The sequence below is a fragment of the Chrysochloris asiatica genome, unplaced genomic scaffold (genome assembly GCF_000296735.1).
Source record: "Chrysochloris asiatica unplaced genomic scaffold, ChrAsi1.0 scaffold00188, whole genome shotgun sequence".
In the NCBI taxonomy this organism is placed as follows: domain Eukaryota; kingdom Metazoa; phylum Chordata; class Mammalia; order Afrosoricida; family Chrysochloridae; genus Chrysochloris; species Chrysochloris asiatica.
Window position 1 is genome coordinate 1,893,244 of NW_006408706.1, and position 21,620 is coordinate 1,914,863.

A 21,620-nucleotide genomic window follows, 5' to 3' on the forward strand; every position below is an offset into this window, starting at 1 on the left:
TATTTTACAGAACTATATAAAAAGCAAAAAAAAAAAAAATCTAATATTGGTGAGGAAATAATTTAGACATATGAAAAGTGCAAATGTTCACTTAATTAGATTCCTACTGGACTCATGCTGTTGACTGTTTATTTAGAAGAAAGAAAAGAGCAAAGCTGCAAAGGTATATGAAAAACTAGAAACGTGCCATTAAAAACTGTTTTTTCAATTAGTTGTGAACCAAATTCCACCATCAAAAATTATTCCAGAGGTCAAAATATACAGAACTGAGTAGGTATTCAGTTTACTAGATTTCTTTATTTAAAACAAAATAACTACTAGTCTACTGTCTTACTAAGAATTTCTCTATAAAATTATTAAAATACCCTCCAAGTTAAAAAAAAAAAAAAATCACACTCTACAAAGTCTCTTGTAAAATTAACAAGACCCTCTCAATGTAAATTATTTGTTTATCAAATGTATATTCAAGTAAACCAAAAGAATCAGAACTTGAAGTTAAAAATTATTTGTTAAAATTCTTATTTTATGCTTAATGCTTAATATTTACATTTTTAAATAATCAAGTATACACTATGTAAAGTTCAACTTTTAAAATAACAAGTGAAGATGGGACTTGAGCAGCAGAGATATTTATATATTCAACTTGCATATACATTTCCAGAACCCATATTTTTGTTGCTTTAATCAAATAATCTTACACATAGGTAGCATCTTTGGTTATAGTACATCTTGTGTCTATCATTCTTTTTTATATAAATTAATACGGACATGGCTAATACTTACTGTTAGTGGGCCAATTAGAAGGGAAATAACCTTTCAAAGGCAGTAGCTCAACCTCATTGATAGATGATGGGCCAAAGAAAGCACTGCATGCGATAAAAGTATCTAGTTCAAAGTCTAGGGTTTTTGAAACCACCCAAAGATCATCTGAAAGAGACATTTTTTTTTTTTTTAAGGAATCAGAATGACAGTAAATCTAAAGCTATATTTGGATTTTTTAGCTGTGTAGTCCCACATTTTTTCTCCAAAACAACTGACAAACAATCCAATCAAAAAATGGATGGACTTGAACAGACATTTCACCAAAGAGGCTCTTCAAGTGAATAACAAATACATGCAAAGATTCTAAGTCATTTGCCATTAAGGAGAAGCAAATCAAAACCACAATGAGATACCATGTCACCACATTACAACAATGATCAAATAGAAATAGGCATTGGTGAAGTTGTACAGACATGGGACTCCTCTTATCCATTGTTGATAGAATTGAAAATTAGTATCCCTATCAGGGAAAACAGTTTAGTGGTTCCTCAGCAAGTTGAACACTGAGATTCCATGTTGTTGTTGTTCAGTGACATCAAGTTGGTTCCAACTCATAGCAACATATATAGAGTTTCCAAGAAGCAATTAATGGTTTAGGTCCCCAGGACCATCAGTGGAGAAGAGTGGAGAGGGAGACCATACCCAGAGAAGCAGTGATGCCTGAGATGGAGGCAGAGACGATGACGTGGAGCGATGGTGCAGCTGGGGACTTTAGATCCAGAGAGGGAGAGGGACTGTGTGCTGAAGACCAGGGGGATGTCGGGGGGCAGGCTTGCAGGGTACACCCTTTGGTTGGTTGATGATGTATGGAGGGGATTGTAACCATGTCAATGAAACGATACTATAGAATGAATGTAAAACTAATGTTCTCACATGTAAACTATCACATAATTCACACACACACAAAAAAAGCAACTGGTGATTTGAGCTGTTGACCTTGAGGTTAGCAGTCCAGTGTTTATCCTACAGCACCACACCTGTAGGACCCTGACCCCTATAGCACAACAGACCCACTAATTTCACTCTTAGGCATATACCCAAAAGATGTGAAAGCAGTGAGGCAAACAGATACACACTTTGCTGCTTACAATGACCCCCCCAAAATAGAAATGATCAAAATGTCCATCAACTGATGAATAGATAAACAAAATCTGGAACAAACATATAATGGAATATTAGCCATAGAGGATTGAAGTCGTGATACACGCCATAACATGGGTGAACTTAGAGGGCACTGTTAAGTGCCATTGAGTTGATTCCAACTCAAAGGAACTCTATATGTGGTTTCTGAGGCTGTAAATCTTTACAAGATCAGAAAGCCTCATCGTTCTCTCATGGAGCAGCTGGTGGGCTGGAAACTATGACCTCGTGATTCACAGTCCAGTGCTTATTCTATAGAGCCACTTTGTACTTTCAAGGATATTATGATGAGGGAATACTTTGTTTTACCACAAATAACACACCCATGTAAATAATTCACAAATACATAAAACAGTTGGAAATGAAGAAATTAGGCAAAAGAGTTCTGGCATAGTATATACATTGTGCACGTCTCCTGACATTTCCAGGAGTGAATTTTGGCCTCATTCAAAATGTTACTTATGATTATATTTGTATAATAAAGGTGTAAGCTATGGTTAAAAAGTATGGATAGAGTTTGCTTTTAAGAGACTAGTCGGTTCCAACTCATAGGGATCCTGTATAGGCTTTCTTTCCAAAGAGCGGCTGGTAGGTTTGAACTGCTCATCATTTGACCTTTTGACAGACAACTGAAACTACACTTGCTCTGCAATAGTTGCAGCTGGGCCTGAGAGCAGTGGAGTTCCTTGTGACCAATCTGTGTCTAGTTATGTCACACTGGAGATGGGTAGTGTTAGATGGAGGACTGTGTGTGGGGTTGTCACAGGCTGAGCAAGGGGGCATTGCCTGTATGCACCCAGGTCCCATGGTGCTGGCCTCAAGTGACGCTGGATGGCAAGATTGTATGGGTGCAGACACAGCACTGTCCTGTCCTCAAAGGGCCCTGCTTAGACCCATCTCATCTGAGCAAGGGATACATGGTCCCCCATGTGTCCACAGCTATCATTCATGGGGTTTGTGCAGGTAGGAGATTCAAACAGCTGAGTCACAGTGTTGTCCAGTGAGACAGCAATGTAGAATGTGTGTGATTGTGGTGTGCTGACCTTGACGTGCCGTGCTAGTTTGGACTGCCTGAGTGGCTTTTCTGGTCCGGGGTATATATATTCACATACCTCCTGGGTTGGGACCAGTTGAGTGGTAAGGGCTGTTTCCAGAGTAGAAAAAGTGATTTCTTCCTGCATTAGAGAAAGCAGTTTGCAGAGTAAGGAAGGAATCCTGCTCAGAGAGGGGGCTAGTTTAGAAGCTGGAGTTGATTTGTGAGGGTCTGTTGCTGGGAACCAAACTGCCTTGTCAACAAGTTCCAAGATGAAGACTTAACATAAAATCTGCCAGACAGGGTGAAAAAACCGTGAAAATGAAGGTAGCAATGTGTAAAAAATATTGGTATAGCGTGCTTACGAAAACAACGTGTTTAACAGGCAGTAGATAATGTAAAACATACACAATGCATGTGTTATTTATGTAAAAATACAGTGTGTCAGTCAAAAAAGAATAAATACTGTGTGATATCATTTATATGCAATGAGCAATTATACAGTAAGTAATCAGTGGTTACCAGGGGCAAGAGTGAGGGAGAAGGCAGAAAGCAATGAATGTAAAATCTGCCTAACTCTCTCCACAGCACAATGAACATTCATAGCTTATCACCTACTTTCCAGAATTTGTTGTTGTTGTCAAGTGCCATTGAGTCGCTTCCAACCCACAGCGACCCGGTATAGGGTTTCTGAGGAGCAGCTGGTAAGCTTGAACCACCAACCTACTTAGGCAAAAATATTTCTACCACCAATTGAGTATGAACTACACTTACAGAGTTAACTATATTTGTTCTACAATTTATTCATATTAATTGCTACCCTTATTACAATAATGTAATCTAATCATCTATTGGAGTCCTGATATGGTGCTGTAGGATAAGGACTGGACTGTTAACCACAAGATTGGCAGTTCAAACCTACCAGCTACTCCTCAGAAACTCTATACAGGGTTGCTATGAGTTGGAACCAACTCAAATACACATAACACCAACAACAACATTCATCTATTATGAGTATGAAAAGAAAATTGTTTCAGGAAAACTAACTTGAAGAATTTAAAAGATTTAATTAATAGTTGCTAAAAATTGCATTTGATTCAAGTACTGGTAAGATAAATATTAAAGATTTGAAAAAATTTTTTAATGTTCCACTTGAATTGCTTCACAAGCATCTAAGTACTTGCTCCATGTTAAAGGTATCAAAATGGGACATTTTTATGGACATTGCATTTGTGAGCATAGTAATTAATACAAGAAAGATGAAAAGCCTCTACAATCAGAACAAGGCTTAAAGAAAAAGTCCTCAGCAAAAGGTAAATACAAATGTATTTATATTTTTAAAGTTAAAATAAGATGCTTAACATTTACATTCTTTTTAATAATACCTGACTTTAACCAACTTTTGAAATAAACTGATGTCTTAAGGATGTCAGAACAGTTAGTTTGCTTCCTTATATTCGTATCTTGGAGAGTCCAGTGTATAGCAGCATATTTAAGACTCTGAAAAATCTTAGATTAGTTATTTAACACTGCACTTTCCAGATTTATTTAGCCACAGAGCCTATATTTTTAACACTAACTTTTGTCAATATCCCCATGGAACCAGTTTTAGGAAGTATGTTTAGGAACCTATTTTAGGAAATAAATTGACTTACTGGACTCATGGTGTAGCACTGTAGGATCACCATGGGATTTTGAGCCACAAAGTCAGTTGAAACCTATCAGCTGCTCCTCGTAAGCTCTATACTGTGTCACTGTGAGCTAGATCTGACTTGACAGCACTAACAACATAGTATTTATAGGAAATATGCACATATTAAAAAAGAAGCAAGGGCCATAATCAATAGCTTAATCCTACAACTCTAGCAAACAGAAACAAAGACCAGAAAAATGAAGTCCACAGTCACAAGAAGAAAGGAAATAATAAAAATCAGAGTAAAAATAAATAAAATAGGAAAACAATACCATCAACAAAACTAAAAGTTGGTTTTTTGAGAGGATCAAATAAATTGACAAAGTACTGGTCAAACTGACAGGAAAAAAAGAGAAGGCGCAAATAACCAAAATAAGAAATGGAATAGAAGATACTACAATACAACCAAGATAAAAAATATCATAAGAGAATATTATGAAAAAACTGTCCTCTCATATATTTGAAAACCTAGAAAATGGGCAGATTCCTAGAAACTCACTTCCTCCCTAAAGTAACACAAACAGATGCAGAAAACCTTAATTGTTGTTGCTATTAAGTGCCAATGAGTCAGTTCCAACTCACAGCAACCCTATACAGGGTTTCCAAAGAATGGCAGGTGACCTTGCAGTTCAAACTAACATTGCAGTCCTGCACATTAATTAGCAGCACCACACCAGGATTCCAGGAAGCCTTAACAGACCCATAGAAAAAGAATAAATTGAAGACATCATAAAAAAAACTTATGGCAAACAAATAAGAAACCACAGCCCAGTTGGCATCACTGGAGAGTTCTATCAAACATTCATATAAGAGTTAATAATAATTCTAGGCAAACTATTAAGCTGCTGTTTTTAGGGGCCGAGTTGATCCTGCTTCATATTGACCCTATGCACAACAGAATGAAATACTACCCAGTCCTGTGCCAACCTCACAATTGTTATGCTTGATGTCACTGTGCCAATCCACTCATTGGAAACAATCAAAACCTGTAAAAAGAGGAAGACCCCCAAAGAGATGGACTGGCACAGTGGTGGCAGCAATGTGCTCAGGCATGGCAATGATTGTGAGGTCGACCCAGGATGGGACAATGTTTCGTTCTGTTGAGCATAGAGTCACTATGGTTTGGTACCAACTTGATGGCACCTAACGACATAAGATGTTGATTGCTGGTGTTAAGTGCTGTTGAGTTGGTTCCAACTCATATTGACCCTGTATAGGGTTTCCAGGGAGCCACTGGTGGGTTTGAACCACTGGCCTTGTAGTTCAAACCAACCTTGCAGTCTAGTGCTTATCCTACAATGCCACAGCAGGACTCCATATATAAGATAAAGACTTTTAAAGATGCTAACTGCAACCTCACTTGCAATATGAAGGGGAAAGTTCATCAGCAGGAAATTATTTTAAAAAGCGAAGATGTCACTTTGAAGACTACGGTGAATTTGATCCAAACCATGGTATTTTCATATGCATGGGTAAGTTGGACGATGTTAAGGAAGACTGAAGAACTGATACATGTGAATTATGGTGTTGGCAAAAAATATTGAATATACCATGGACTAGCACTCAACCTCAAGATCAGTTTGAACAGCAGAGTCAGCAGTTCAAGCTCACCAGCCAATCCTCCAAAACCCTATGCAGGGTCACTAAGAGTCGGAACTGACTCAACGGTACTTAACAACAACAACTAGAACAAATTTGTCTTGAAAGTACAGCCAGAGTGCTTCTTAGAAGCAAGAATGGTGAGACTTCATCTCATGTACTTTGGACATGTTCTCAGGAGGGACCAGATCCTGTAGAAGGAAATCATGCTTGGTAAAGTGGAGGGTCAGCAAAAAAAGACAAAGATCATCAAAGAGATGGACTGATACAAAGGCTGCAGGAATGGGATCAAGCATAACAATTGTGAGGATAGTGTAGGACTAGAGAGGGGTTTGTTCTGTTGTAGGGACACTATAAGTTGGAACCAACTCAAGGGCACCTAAAGCACGCACATTACAAAGATAACCTCAAAAGACTACATGCGAATGAGATCCTTTTAACAAAATCTTGTAATAATTTAAAATAAGCTCTTGAGGCATTCACTTACATAAACCTTATGAAGGAAAGCATGACACTGATGAACACAGGGATCAAAATGGTAATTATCCTGAATTGAAAGAGACAAGGAGACTATGTTTAAATGTAGGTAGTTATAAAAGTACTAGATTTCATTTTGATTTGTGGATTCATAGCTATTTGAAATAAGTAAACAGCTGAACAAAAGCAAATTACGTAAGAACCAACAGTAAGAACAGGTGATGAAATCAAAGATTATTATTAATCTAATTTTGTATACCTAATGGCTTTTTGGAAAACAAGGCTATTTTACAGGATTTTCCCCCTCAAGTAGACAAGATTTAGGATCAGTGTTGTCAAATTGTGTAGACAATGAAAGAAGTATTTATAGTTCATCACATTTTTTAGTTTATTTTCAATATTAGATTAGAATACAGTTGAATCAATATACTTACTTAGATAATATCAAGAACTTCACATAAAGTCTTTTCAACAAAAAATGTGGGGGTCATTTTAATAAAATTAAAAATAACTAAAAACTTAAAATACGCTTTTTAGCAACTGTCTAAATGTTTTACATAGTAATTTACAATACGTTGTTGGTGGTGCTAAGTGTCAGTCAGCTGGGTCCCATGAACAACAGGAAGAAACACTGCCACTGTGCCATCTTCAGTCACTGCTATGTTTGAGCCCATCCTTACAGCCACTGTGTCAGTCACCTCATTAAGGGTCTTCCTCTTTTTTGCTGAAAAGAACAAACCATGATGTTCTTCTCCAGGAACTGTCCCCTGATAAAGTATCTTCTGGCTGAACTTCTTCTAAGACAGATTTGTTTGTTCATCTGGCAGTCTATGGTGGATAGTCAATATTCTTCATGAACACCAAAATTCAAATGGATCAATTCTTCTTCATTCTTCCTTATTCACTTTATGATCTATACTATCAAACTTTAAGTTAACAGAGTCCCTTAATGTAATATAAAGGAGTCCTGGTGTGGGCTGCAAAGTCGGTTTGAATCACAAGATTGGTGGTTCAGATCCCCCAGATGCTCCTCAGATACCCTATAAAGGATTGCTATGAATTGGTACAGACCCAACGACATTTAACACCACCAAGAACAATATAATATAAAGAACTTATAAAACTGTGTGTTATTGAGACACAAGGCTAGAATAAGTCACCAAGATACACAGAACAACTTACTTTTGCTGTAAGCGGAAGCACTTTCCTTCCTACTCAGCTTAAGATACAATTTGCTCTTAGGCTCATTATGAAATTCTGGATTTATAGTAGTAAACTTCCTTAGCTTGCCATATTGTTTTCCCTGGAAATCATATCCTTTTCTGCAAAATAAAATAAATAACAAAAACAAATCTGAATATTATGGTAGTGTTTTCTTTAATCTTTAATGTACATTTTGACAAGAAATTTGCACAATATGTGAATGTGCATATTTCTTAATAGATGTATGTGAAATATAAACATACTCCATCAAAGAAAATACTAGCAACAATCACAGAATTGTCTAGTTTTAGAAGAGATTAGGATAGATAAGTATCTAAAGGATTAGATATCTCAATTTCTGTAACTGTAAATAAAATAAGGATAACTCATCCCATTATCTCCATATTTTACTTCTTGTTGTAATTGTTAAAGTGCGAAACAGTCTTTCTGACTCATTGCTACCCTATGCAGAAGGAAACACTGCCCAATCCTGTGCCATCCTTACAACTGTTGTTACGTTTGAGCCCATTGTTGCTAACACTGTGCCAGTCCATCTTCTTGGGATCTTCTTTTCTGCTGACCTTCCACTTTTCCAAGCATCACGCTCTTCAGGCACTGGTCCTCACTAATTACATATCTGAAGTATGAGCGATGAAATCTTGCCATTCTGGCTTTATGGAGCTTTTTTTTTTTCCCACTGTGAATTATTTGAGTTGGTAAGTTTACTTAATTCATTTTTTTTTTTTTTAAAGTTTTTATTGTGAATTGTTGTGAATTGAGTATGACATTAGCTTTGCATTCATTCTATCGTATTTCATTTCATTGCAATGATTACAATCCCCTCCATGCATCATCAAAGAACCAAAGGGGACACCGTGCAAAGCCTACCCCTACCCCCACCACTGTCAGCACACAACCCCTCTCCCTCCCTGAGTCCAGAGTCCCCAGCCACTCAATCTCTCCATGTCATCGTCTCTGCTTCCATCTCTGACTTCCCTGCTTCTCTGGATAGGGCCCCGCACTCCACTCTTCTCCCTTGATGGTCCCAGGGTCCTCCGTGGAGTATTTTTCTGTACTTCTTAACACAGAGATTTGCTTGTTCTTCTGGCAATCCATTGTACTTTTGTTGTTGTTGTTGTTAGGCGCCATCAAGTCGGTACTGACTCATAGTGATCCTATGTGCAATAGAATGAAATACTGCCCGGTCCAGGGACAACCTCGCAATTGTTGCCATGCTTGAGCCCACTAATGCTGCCACTCTGCCAGTCAATCTTGCTTGGGGTCTTATCCCCATCTCCTTTCACCAGCCCTGTCCAGATAAGTTGGAAACCACTCAGTGGAGAGTATCTTCCCCAGCATCCTCTGAAACTAGGCTCCCTCTTGACTAACTTGTAAGCTAGTCACTTTGTGCCTTTATAGCCCCCACATTTTGGGTAGTCAATGTCTAAGTTGCCCATCTCTCTGTCAATCCTGTGTATTGAGGGGGTGGAAATGATCCTTGCTGTAAAGATTCATTCCCTCTTTCAAGCTTCTACATCCACAGTACCTGTATTTCATCAAATTGTAGTGGATTACTCTTTTTTTCCTCTTCTTTCTTCCTCTAGTTGAGTTCTGATCATCCATCCATTGAAGCCGGTCAAATGGGTACTATTTGCAAGTATGGGTGTTCTTGTGCATATTCCCTCACTTCATATAAGCTAGATGCTTCACTCTCTGCTCTAGTCCTCTGCGGCTATGTTCAGGAATTCCCAGGTCTCGCTACACTGCTAGCCAACTAGGTCTCAATCCAGGTTGACAGGAGTCTATTGAACATGGTTGGACTTAGCTTACAACTTCATTGCTGGTTTTCCCCCACTTCCTCTTATTAGTAAACCAACGTGGTCACCAACAGGACCACATGCCTGTTTCATGTATTCCCCTTGAATTTCAGTCTTGGAAGGGGTTTGCCCTGAGGGGACCGGAGCGCTTGCTTTTATGGCTCCCCAGGTGAATAACTTGCTTATTCTTGTAGCAGTCAATTGGACTGCCATTTCTATTTTTGATTGTTCCTGCTGGTTACACTTCATAGTTGACAATTTTAAATTTTCCTAGATTCATACTTCATACATTGCACAGACTGATTCTTAATGGCTCTTTGCAGCTGTTTCTTTTCATTTTGAGTTGTGCCAAATCAGCAAATGAAGGTCCCCAAAACTTAATTCTATTCATGATTTTGAAGTCAACTCTACATCAAAGAGGCAGCTCTTTCCCATTCATATTTTGAGTGACTTCCAATTTGAGGTGCTCATCTTCCAGAACTATATCTGACAGTACTCTGCTGCTATTCATAAGGTTTTCAGTGGTTAACCACTCTCCTTCCTAGTCTGTCTGGAAGCTATAGTGAAACTTGTCCATGATGGGTGACCCTGCTAGTATTTAAAATACCTGCAGCATAGCTTCCAGCATGACAGTAGCACAAAAGCCACCACATTCTGACACAATGACAGACAAGAGGTGGTCATCTTTTATAGCTACTTATAAAATTAAATAATACATATAAAGTGCTTTAAAAATTAAGTGGCACTCAAAAATTGCTGTAATTATTAAATTACTATGCAAATGGTCATTGTATAAGGGGCTTCACAAATTTAGTGTTTGTTCACAAGTTGGTGTTTGTTCAAAAGTTCGTGAAAAACTTCTATATATTATCTTTTAATTCCCTTTTTCTGAAAAAATTTTGAAGTCCCTTGTTTAATCTTTGAATAATTTGCCTTTTATAATTGATTTATTTCTAAAAAGTAGCATTTTGTTATTTTACACACTATGTAGTTCAAGCTGGTGAATGACAAATTACCTATTATTCTACACTGTTAAATTATTCCTGTAGTTTGTTGGGTAAGGTTTTCCTTAAGACTATTAAAGAACAGCCCTGACTATACATAAAAATGTTTAGAAGAATAGCACTCTTGCTAGTTATTCAAATATTGCTGATACTGCTTGATGTCGAGAGCAAGACAAAAAAAGTTGATTTACATAGTCCTGTGTAGGATCATGACAGGGTCTTAGGAGAACTGCACTAAGATTAGGCCTACACTTATTTGTTTTTGTTGTTTATTGTAGAGATGGTTGACTCATTATGACCCTACACAGGGTTCCCAAGAACAACTGGAGGATTTGAACTGCAGACCTTGTATGTACCAGTCCTGTGCTTATCCTACAGTACAACATCAGGGCTCTGATCTAATCATAGGAAATTATTTGGTACATAAAACATACCTCACCAAAAGCTGACATTCCTCATAGACTGGTATCTTTTGACTTCTTAAATACAAACCAATGCTCTTTATATCACGTAGAACCATACTGGGTCGAGATTCTGCCTGTGTTATTCCTGAAGACACTTCTTCAAGCCACTTAAAAAATTTACATTGGTCCGTTTTGGGTCCATCACATGTATAAAAGAGACGACCCTAACAGGAAAAAAAAAATATACATATATACTAAAATTTATTGAGAAAAACATTTTCATTTTTCTATTATTTTCTATTACATCTTTCAAGAATTGTATAAGTATTTCTTGGCATTTATGTAATACCATACAATGTACTTTTATAATTAACTTAAAAAGTCTATTAAAATTTAAAGTCACTGTTTACTCGCCTAAAATAAAAGCTTATTTGCAAAAGAAAACGCATTACTCTTCTGATTACAACGCTTCACTACATTGTTGCTGTTTTTAAGTGCCATCGAGTTAATTCGAACTCTGTAAAGTTCTCTGTAAAGTCTCCAAGAAACAGCTGGTGAGCTGTTACCTTAAGGTTCAAGCCAACCTTGTGACCTTAAGGTTCAAGCCAACCTTGCAGTCCAGTGCATTAACCCTCAGTGCCAGACTACCCAATACCTACTCAGAAACAGCTAAGTAATATCCTAGGGATTTGTTTCCAGTCTTTTTTCTCACAAAAGTACACACATAAACACACACACAAATGAGAGACATAATACACATGTGTATTATCTTTTCTTTATTTGAACAAAACTCAGATATTAGAATTTACTACTCTGTAACCATTATACCCAACATACTGTGTGATACAATCAAGCTATCAAATCATTTATTAAAAGAGAGGGGGAAAAAAGAAGCTTTTTGGCAGCTATATAATATTTTATTCTATGGTTATAAACAATTTATAAATTCTTGCTTTGGCAAATTTAAATCTAAACTTACACACTCAAGTAATGATGAATGATGTAAGAAGTTGCTACTATTACTAAGTGCTGTCAAGTCTATAGTGACCCTATATAGAGTTTCTGAAGAGCAGCTAGTGAGTTTTTTGAACCACCAGTCTTGTGGTTAGTAGTCTAATACTGATCCTACAGTCACACCAAATTGAAATGACTATAAGCCATTGACTAACATACGAACATTTTACTAATCTTACTTTTTTCACAGTATGTTATCAGCAACATAAATTAAATCACTATGCTTTTCTATTCCTTTAGCCTTATCTGTAACTTGCCTGTGTACAAAAGTACACAAGTTACAGCTTTCACTTTCTATCTTATCAATTATACTGCATGCAGTCCCAGAATTATGAATATATGACTTATATAGTCTTATATTTAGAGTCCTCGTGTGGTGCTGTGGGATAAAGCACTAGACTGAAAAGTCGGTTTGAAGAGCAAGGTCCTCAGAAACCCTATACAGGGTCACTATGAGTCAGAATCGACTCAATGGCACTTAACAATTCTTATGTTTGTCTTTTGATGTTACGTAAATTTCCCCTCACTTTAAAACATATAAACCAAACTCTTCTCACAAATTCTTCATTGCAATCATCTTTACTTACTATACATGCAACTTTAAAATCATTGAAAAGGCTTCAAAGCTTTTCAAGAATTCAAGGCTAAGTAAGAACAATATGTGCTTGTATCCACTTATCGACAAATTCGACTTAAAGATACACTTAAAAAGACATCATTTTCATAACCCAGGGACTGACGGCATTATATTTAATTTTGTTATGTATCTGTCTCCAACAGTAGTATTTAGTAAATTTCTAAGCAACTTAAAGGTGGATCGTTTTGTTTTTATTGTTGTTAAAAATATATACAGCAAAATATAAAGCAATTCAACAATTTCTGTAAGTACAATTCAGTGACATTGATTATATTCTTTAAATTGTGCATGCAGCCATTCTCACCCTTCTTTCCAATTTGGTCCCACCTATTAACAAAGCAAAAAGTCATTAAGTAGACAAGAAAGAAGGAAAAGATCATAATGGATATCAGAAGAGACACTGAAACTTGCTCTCCAGTGTAGAGTGCTAAAGAAAATGGAAGAAACGAGGAGGTACAATAGCTGAACAGAAAATTTCAAAGGTCAGCTCGAGAAGACAAAGTCAAATATTACAACGAAATATGCAAAGATCTGGAGTCAGAAAACCAAAAGAGAAAAACATGCTCAGCATTTCTCAAGCTAGGGGAACTGAAGAAAATATCCAAGCCTTGACTTACAGAATTGAAGGATTCTCTGGGCAAATTATTGAAGGATGCAGAAAGCTTCAAAAGAAGATAGTAGGAATAAACACAGTCACTGTACCAAAAGGAAATGGTTGATGTTCAACCGTTTCAAGAGGTAGCATAAGATCAAGAGGCAATGATACTGAAGGAAGAAGTCCAAGGTGCATTGAAGGAATTGGCAAAGAACAAGGCTCCAGGAATTGATGGAATAACATTGAAATCTTTTAAGAAAATGAGGCAGCACTAGAGGCACTCATTCATCTACGCCAAGAAATTTGGAAGACAACTATCTGGCCAACTGATTAGAAGAGATCTGTATTTGTGCCCATTTAAAAGAGAGGTGACCCAATGGAATGCAGAAATGATCAGAGAATCTCTTTGATATCCCATGCCAAGTAAAGTTTTACTAAAGGTAATACAGAAATGGCTGCAAGCATACATTGACAGAAAACTTCCAGAGGTTCAAGCTGAATTCACAAAGGATACAGAATGAGGGACATCACTGTTGATGTCCTATGGATCTTGGCTGAAATCAGAGAATACCAGAAAGATGCTTACCTGTGCTTTATTGACTACACAAAGGCTTTTGATGGTGTGGATCATGACAAGCTAGTCACAACATTGAGAAGTATGAGTGTTCCAGAACACTTAATTGTGTTCATGAGGAATCTGTACCTGAACCAAGAGGCAGTTATTCGAACAGAACATGGGAACACTGAATCGTTTAAAATTGGGAAAGGTATGTGACAGGGTTGTATTCTTTCACCATACTTATTCAACCTGTATGCTGAGCAAATAATCCAAGAAGCTGGGTTCTATGAAGAAAAACGTGGCATCAGGATTGGAGGAAGACTCATTAACAACCTGTGATATGCAGAGGATACAACCTTGCTTGCCGAAAGTGAAGAGGACTTAAAATACTTACTGATGAATATCACAGACCACAGCCTTTGGTATGGGATTGCATCTCAATGTAAACAAAACAAAAATCCTCATCACTGGACCAATAAACAGCATTCTTATCAATGACAAAAAGATTGAAGTTGTCAAGGACTTAATTCTGCTTGGATCAACTGTCAGCACTCATGGAAGCAGCAGTCAAGAAATCAAATGATGTACTGCATTAAGCAAATCTGCTGCACAAGACCTTTTTAAAGTGTTGAAGAGCAAAAATGTCAGCTTGAGGAATAAGGTGCGCCTGACCCGAGCCATGCTATTTTCAATAACCTCATATACAGCGAAAGCTGGACAGTGAATAAGGAAGACCGTAGAATTGATGCTTTTGAGTTATGTAATTGGAGGGGAATATTGAAAGTGCCATGGGCTGCCAAAAGAAAAAACAGATCTGTGTTGGAAGAAGTGCAGCCAGAGTGTTCCTTGGAGGCCAGGATGTCCAAACTTTATCTCTCATACTTCGGACATATTGTCAAGAGGGACCAGTGGAGAAGGTTATCATGTTTGGTAAGGTGGAGGGTCGGATAAAAAGAGGAAGACCCCTAGTGAGAAGGACTGGCAAAATGGCAACATTAATGGGCTCAAGCATGGCAACAATTGTGAGGTTGGCCCAGGACCCGGTAGTGTTTCGTTCTGTTATGCATAGGGTCGCTATGAGTTGGTATCAACTCGATGGCACCTAACAACAACATTAACATAAACTCACTTCTCCCTAAGCTAACCTTTTTATTTGCTGTTATTAATTTGATCCAATATACATAGTTCTTTAAATGTTTACAGTAGACATTCTTTACTAATTTTGACTGTTGCTTGGTTTATAGAAAGATTCAAGGAATATTTTTTATTTCTGCCTTCAGGTTCAAAGATTATATCAAGATAATAGTTTCAGAGGTCTACCCTCAATGGCTTCAGAAAATCTAGATTCCATTTGGAATCCTGTTCTGTATTTTTCTCCTTTTAATTAGAATTATGCAATAGAATCTTCAATAAAAAATGTCAGTAATAGTGGCCAGGCACCATCCAATTCTTGTGATCTCATAGCAAATGAAACAGTTGTTCCATTTTCCTAATTCTATTCCTGAATCTCCTTCCTTTATTTCTCCAGATGCTGTACCCTTGGATGGTTGATTGCAAGCATGAGTATGAGAGATAAAGTCTGGCCATCCTGGCTTCTAAGGAGCATACTGGCTGTACTTCTTCCAACACATTTATTGTTTGTTATTTTAGCAGTCTATGATACTTTTAATATTCTTCTCAAAAATCATTACATCAATTCTTCTATGGTCTTTATTCATTGTTTAACTTTCACAATGCATAAGAGATTATTGAAAATACCATGGCTTGGGTCTTCAAAGTGGTATCTTTCCTTCTGAACACTTTAAAGAGGTCTTGAGCAGCAGATTTGCCTAATGCAAAATGTCATTTAATTTCTTGACTGTTGCTTCCATAAGTGTTCATGGTTGATCTGAGAAAAATGAAGTCTTTGACAACTTCAATCTTTTCTGCATTTATCCTGATACAATTTATTGGTCTAGTGGTAAGGAATTTTGTTTTCTTTCCATTGAGGTGCAACCATACCAAAGCCTGTGATCTTTGATATTCACCAATAAGTATTTTAAGTCTTTTTTTCCTTTCAGCATGCAAGGTTGTATTATTTGAATATCGCAAGTTGTTAATGAGTCTTCTTCCAATCCTAATGCCATGTTCTTCTTCATATAAACCAGTTTCTTGAATTATTTGCTCAGCATACAGTGTAAATAAGTATGGTGCTACACTGTGAATAAGTATGGTGCACACCTTTCCTAACTTTAAACCATTCAATGTTCCCTTGTTCTAGTCTATGCACAGGTTCCTAATGAGCACAAGTAAGTGTTCTAGAATGCTCATTCTCCACAATGCTATCCATAGCTTGTCATGATCCACACAATTGAAAGCCTTTGCGCAGTCAATTAAAGCACAGGTGATGCGGTGCTGTAAGACAAGCCCTTGCAGTTCAAACTGCAAGGTCAGTTTGAAGTGCAAGTTTGGTGATTCAAACTCACCAGCCACTGCTTGGAAAACCTATACAGGGTTGCTATGGGTTAGAACCAACTCGACGACACTTAACAACACCAAACATCTTTCTAGTAGTCTCTACTTTCAGCCAAGATTCTCTGATGTCAGCAGTGATAATTCCTAGTTCCACATCCTCTTCTGAATCTGGCTTGAACCTCTGGCAATTCTCTGTCAATGTAGTGTTGCAGCCATTTTTAAAAATTATCTTTAGCAAAATTTTAGTTGCATGAAATATTGATGATATTGTCTGATGATTTCCATTGAGTTACCTTTTGGAATAGCACAAATATGGATCTCTTCCAATCAGTTGGCTAGGTAGCTGTCTTCCAAATTTTGTGGTATAGAAGAGTGAGTGCCTCTAATGCTGCATCAGTTTGTTGAAAGATTTCAATTTGTATTCCATCAATTCCCAGTGTCTTGTTCTTTGCCAATACCTTCAGTGCACCTTGGAATTCTTCCTTCAGTATCATCTGTTTTTGATCATATACTACCTCTTGAATTGGTTGAACATCAACCATTTCTTTTTGGTACAGTGATTCTGTATTCTTTCCATCTTATTTTGATGCTTTCTATATCATTCAATATTTTGCCTATAGAATCCTTCAATATTGCAGGTCAAGGCTTGAATTTTACTTCAGTTTCCTCGGCTTGAGAGTGATCTTCCTTTTTGGTTTTCTAATTCCAAGTCTTTGCATATTCTATTATAAGAATTTACTTTGTCTTCACGAGCTGCCCTTTATAATTTTCTATTCAGCTCTTTTACCTGCTCATTCCTTTCAATTGCTTTAGCAATAAACTATGCTTATTTTTGTCTTTTTATATAAGTCATACAATATTTGTACTTGCATAATGACTTCTTTCACTCAGCATGATGTCCTTAGGCTCCATCCATATTTTAGCATGTATCAGGACTTCGTTTTTCTTGCTGTTTGTATGTATCACATTGAAAGATAATCTTAACTCTTACTCTTACATCCTAGAACATATCCTTCACTCTTAATAAAATTGTAATCAGAGATTGCTATATGTTAGGTCCTGGTGTGGTGCTGTGGGTTAATGACCTGGACTGCAAGGTTGGTTTGAACCACAACGTCAGCAGTTCAAATTCACCAGCAGCTCCTTGGAAACCCTATACAAGGTTGCTACGAGTTGGAACTGACTCAATGGCACTTAACAACAACAGCAATGCCTCAAAAAGATGACTAGGAATTAAGATTTACTATTTAGGAAGTTAGATCAGTAGAAGGAAACAGAATGGAGATAAAAAGAATGTTGACATGCTATGAAAATTATAACCTGTGCCATGGAACAAGCTGTATAAGAATTGTTACCTAACTTGTTGAGTAAACTTTCAACTAAGACATTATAAAATACTACTTTTTTAAAAAAATTAGACTCATTCTTATAAGTTTGTCATAGGCAACAGGCACTTAAACGTTTTATAAGCACTTGGTGGGGCAGAGGGAAGGAATATGGAACAATACCTTATTTGGGCCTTCTTTCTTAACCATGACAAGTTTTGCAGGTTGACGATGATGGCAGTATGGTACATTATTTTCTACATTTTTTTGTTTCTCTTCTTTGGAAGATGTGTAAAATGACATATCAACTTTTGAAAGAGCTTTGTACAGTCTTTGTGACAACACAAACAACAATATATTTAGGTGTTCTACAAAAAAAAAAAGTGATTAAATACAAACTTCATGCTTGTATCACACATGTGCTGTTTATGAACTAAATGTGAAAACAGACTTTTAACAACTAAATATGTTAACATTATTCTAATATTCCCTTTTTGAAAGGCAAATTTTGCCTTTGTACAGCAAAACAAGCAATCAAAACTAATCATACAAATGCTGGCGGAAGAAGAACGGAAACTGACTGCTTAAAGATCACAGGTTTTGTTATGAATTCAATTGTGTCCCATAAAAAGATGTGTTCTCTGGTGGTGTAGTGGTTAAACACTCAGCAGCTAACGGAAATGTCAGTGTTTCGAACCGACCAGCCACTCCACAGGGAAAATACATGGCAGACTGCTTCTATAACAATTACAGCTTTGGAAACCCTATGGGGCAGTTTTACTCTGTCCTATATAGTCAGAACATACTACATGGCAGTGGGGTTAATGGGCTTAACTATTAATTGAATTGTGTTCCCATAAAAGATTTCTTAATAGTTTTAATTCCTATACGTGTAAATATAACTTGCTTGGGGAAATAGAATTTTCTTTGAAGAAATTGCCAGTTAAGTCATACTGGAGTAGGACAGATTCTAGTCATCCTAGTCCTAATTGTCTCTGAGAGAGATCTGATAAAAGGGGAGAACCAACATGATGAGGGAGTCACACACACAAGGGGAAGATGCCATGTGATAATAGAGGCAAATGCAATCAGCACAGCAACGCCATGGATTGCTAGCAGCCACCAGAAACCAGGACAGAGTCATGGAACAGTTACCGCTCTCAAAGCACGCAGAAGAAAACAACATGGCCAATACTCTTTACTTGGGCTTCTAGCATCCAGAACTGTGAGAAAACAATTTCTGTTCTTTAAAGTCATCCATTTGTGTTTTGTTATGGCAGCCCTAGGAAACTAGAATAATGAAAATGCTTCGAACTATCCTCAATGTGTACATAGAAGTGGTGGTTGCATAACAGTATAAATGTGCTTTGTTGTTGTTGTTAAGTGCCATCGAGTCAGTTCCAACCCATAGCGACCCTGTATAGGGTTTCTGAGAAGCAGCTGGTGAGCTTGAACCACCAACCTCGCAATTCAAACAGCTTTGCAATCTGGCCAATTAACCCACAGCGCCACACCAAGACTCCAATAATTAGATTGTTATTGTTGTTGTTAAGTGCAGTGCAGTGAAGTTGGTTACAACTCACAGTGACCCAGTATATGGTTTCTGAGAAGAGGCTGGTGGAGATCTGAACCACCAACCTTGCAGTTACTTTGCAGTTAGCAGTCCAGTGCTTATCCTACAGCACCACAATACCACTAAATACCACTTTAAAATAGCTATGCTACATGCATTTTACCTAATGAAAAATGAAATGAAACAATCATTTAAAATATTTTAAAATTTCCAATTAACATATCCATTTTTAACAAACACTTACAGTTTAAAAAAATAATAAAGCATCTTAGAAGTTTGTGAACAGCCATTTAAAGTGTAACACTTGGTCTCTTCTCTAAAAAAAGGAAACCAATTCTAACTTTAAAAAGATAATACTGTCATTTCCAACTTTTAAAAAAAAATCAAGTATGATTTGAGATTAGAATAAGTGTTATTATCAAAAACTGGAGTAAACATATGAAAAATAGTAAGTCCCAACTGCAATATATTACCTTACACCAGGCAGTAATCAATCAAACTAAAAAGATAACAATCATACCTATGAGGCAAGATGTAAATATCTGCTTATAATGAGCAGGTGACTGAAAAACAGCTGGTATGTGAATTTGCCTTTGGGGAAGATAATCAGATTTTATTCTCTGTCCACTTGGGAATGATAGCTCAGAGGCATTTATCTCCTGAAAAGAAATAACTCAAGTAATTATAACAACTCCAGAAAAACACTGTTTACTAAGAAGTAAATTATTTTATATGGCCATGTTTAATAAAATATACTGACTTTTCTTTTGAATTTTTGGAATCGTTGAAAAGCATCTTTTAATTTCAAATGAGAAACCAAGTATGGCAAGAATGACTATGCATTAACACATTTAATCCTATATGAAACTATCCTTTCTTAGTCTTCCCTTTACTTTTTGCTATGAAAAATTTAAATGATGTGAATGGATCACTATGTTTCTCTATTTCTGATTATGACTATAATAAGGATTGCCCTAAAAATGTAGTAAGATGTCCTTTTACCCTAGCAATTATCTGATTGGCTGACAGTGCAGAAGTACTGGTGGAAACCGACACAGGAGGTTTAATTTATTAAGTGCACACTAATAAATACTTATAATACATTAAGATTTAAAGTAATAAGTATTTTTCAATGTGCTAGACACAGTACCAGATACTTCCTAATATATAATTTCATTTACTGCTCATAACCATCAGAAAGACTTTAAGTCAAAGGAAATGATATGATCATAACTAAGTTCTTCCGGATTAAAAAAAAAGGCATCTGTTCCAAGAGTTTTTGGTATATGATTTTGATAATTCTTCTGTTGAAATTCAGACAATTACTACTAGAAAAATGTACCAACAGACACTGGTACATTTCCTCACCTGTGTGTCTCCTGTTAGACTGTAGTTGTAGCAGACATACTCTCCTAACACATTCTGCATTTCTTCAGTCTTGGAACTCTGCTCTAAGTTCAGAGAAAATGCACTCTTTCTGGAAATCAAATCTTGACTGCTAAAATCCTGCTGCTGTTGATAGAGCATGCCTTTTATCATTTGCAAATGTACAGAGCTTAAAGAGCTTTCATTCATAGCTCCACTCTGCCTTTCACCTGTGTCTCTAAAATGCATCCCAGAAGCAGCCTCAGCAAAGTAGCTCTCTCCCACTTCATCAACTTTGTTTGGAGGAGTCAAGTCGCACTGGGGTGTGTTCTGATATTTCAGCCACTTGCTTTGGGTAGAAATATTATTGAGAAATGTAAGACTCTCTGGGGTCTCTTCCCCAGATTCTTCAAAGAAAAAAGTTTTACTTTGGTCCTCAGACTCACAGCTAAAAGACAGAAGTGATGGCTCATCACACAAGTCGAATATAGGAGAACCAGAGGACTCTTGTGTGTCACAGTCAATCACAAACGAGCAAGAATCCAAGTCAGATGGCCGATCACCAGGTGACAAAGTACTAAGTGGAGCTTGGGTTCTACTTACTAATGGAAGCCTTTGAAGGTTCTTCTTCTTTAGAGAACTGGGTTTATTCATCCCTGAAAGGAAACAGAATGCTGATTAAGTAAAAAATGTACCATTGGTCAGTGGGTTAAGTGTTGAGCTGTTAACCAGAAGGTCAGCAGAACCAGATGCTCTGAGGGAGAAAGATAAGGAAGTCTACTTCCATAAATGCTTACAGTTTCTGAAACAATATGGGACATTTTTACTCTGTCCTATGCAGGAGCTCTGGTAGCGTAGTGGTTACGAATCGGGCTGCGAACCTTAAGGTCAGCGGTTCGAAACTAC

The 21,620-nt window shown here is 37.0% G+C and overlaps 1 protein-coding gene across 1 annotated transcript in view; it reads right to left on the bottom strand.

Annotated features, from left to right (window-relative positions):
* Positions 1–21,620, bottom strand: part of LOC102832563 (chromosome unknown open reading frame, human C4orf21) — a 160,912-nt gene that overhangs the window by 72,126 nt on the left and 67,166 nt on the right. The window contains 6 exon segments of the mRNA XM_006872257.1: positions 784–927; positions 7,947–8,086; positions 11,223–11,416; positions 17,960–18,144; positions 19,870–20,008; positions 20,718–21,388. Of these exon segments, the coding sequence (XP_006872319.1) occupies positions 784–927; positions 7,947–8,086; positions 11,223–11,416; positions 17,960–18,144; positions 19,870–20,008; positions 20,718–21,388 (1,473 nt within the window).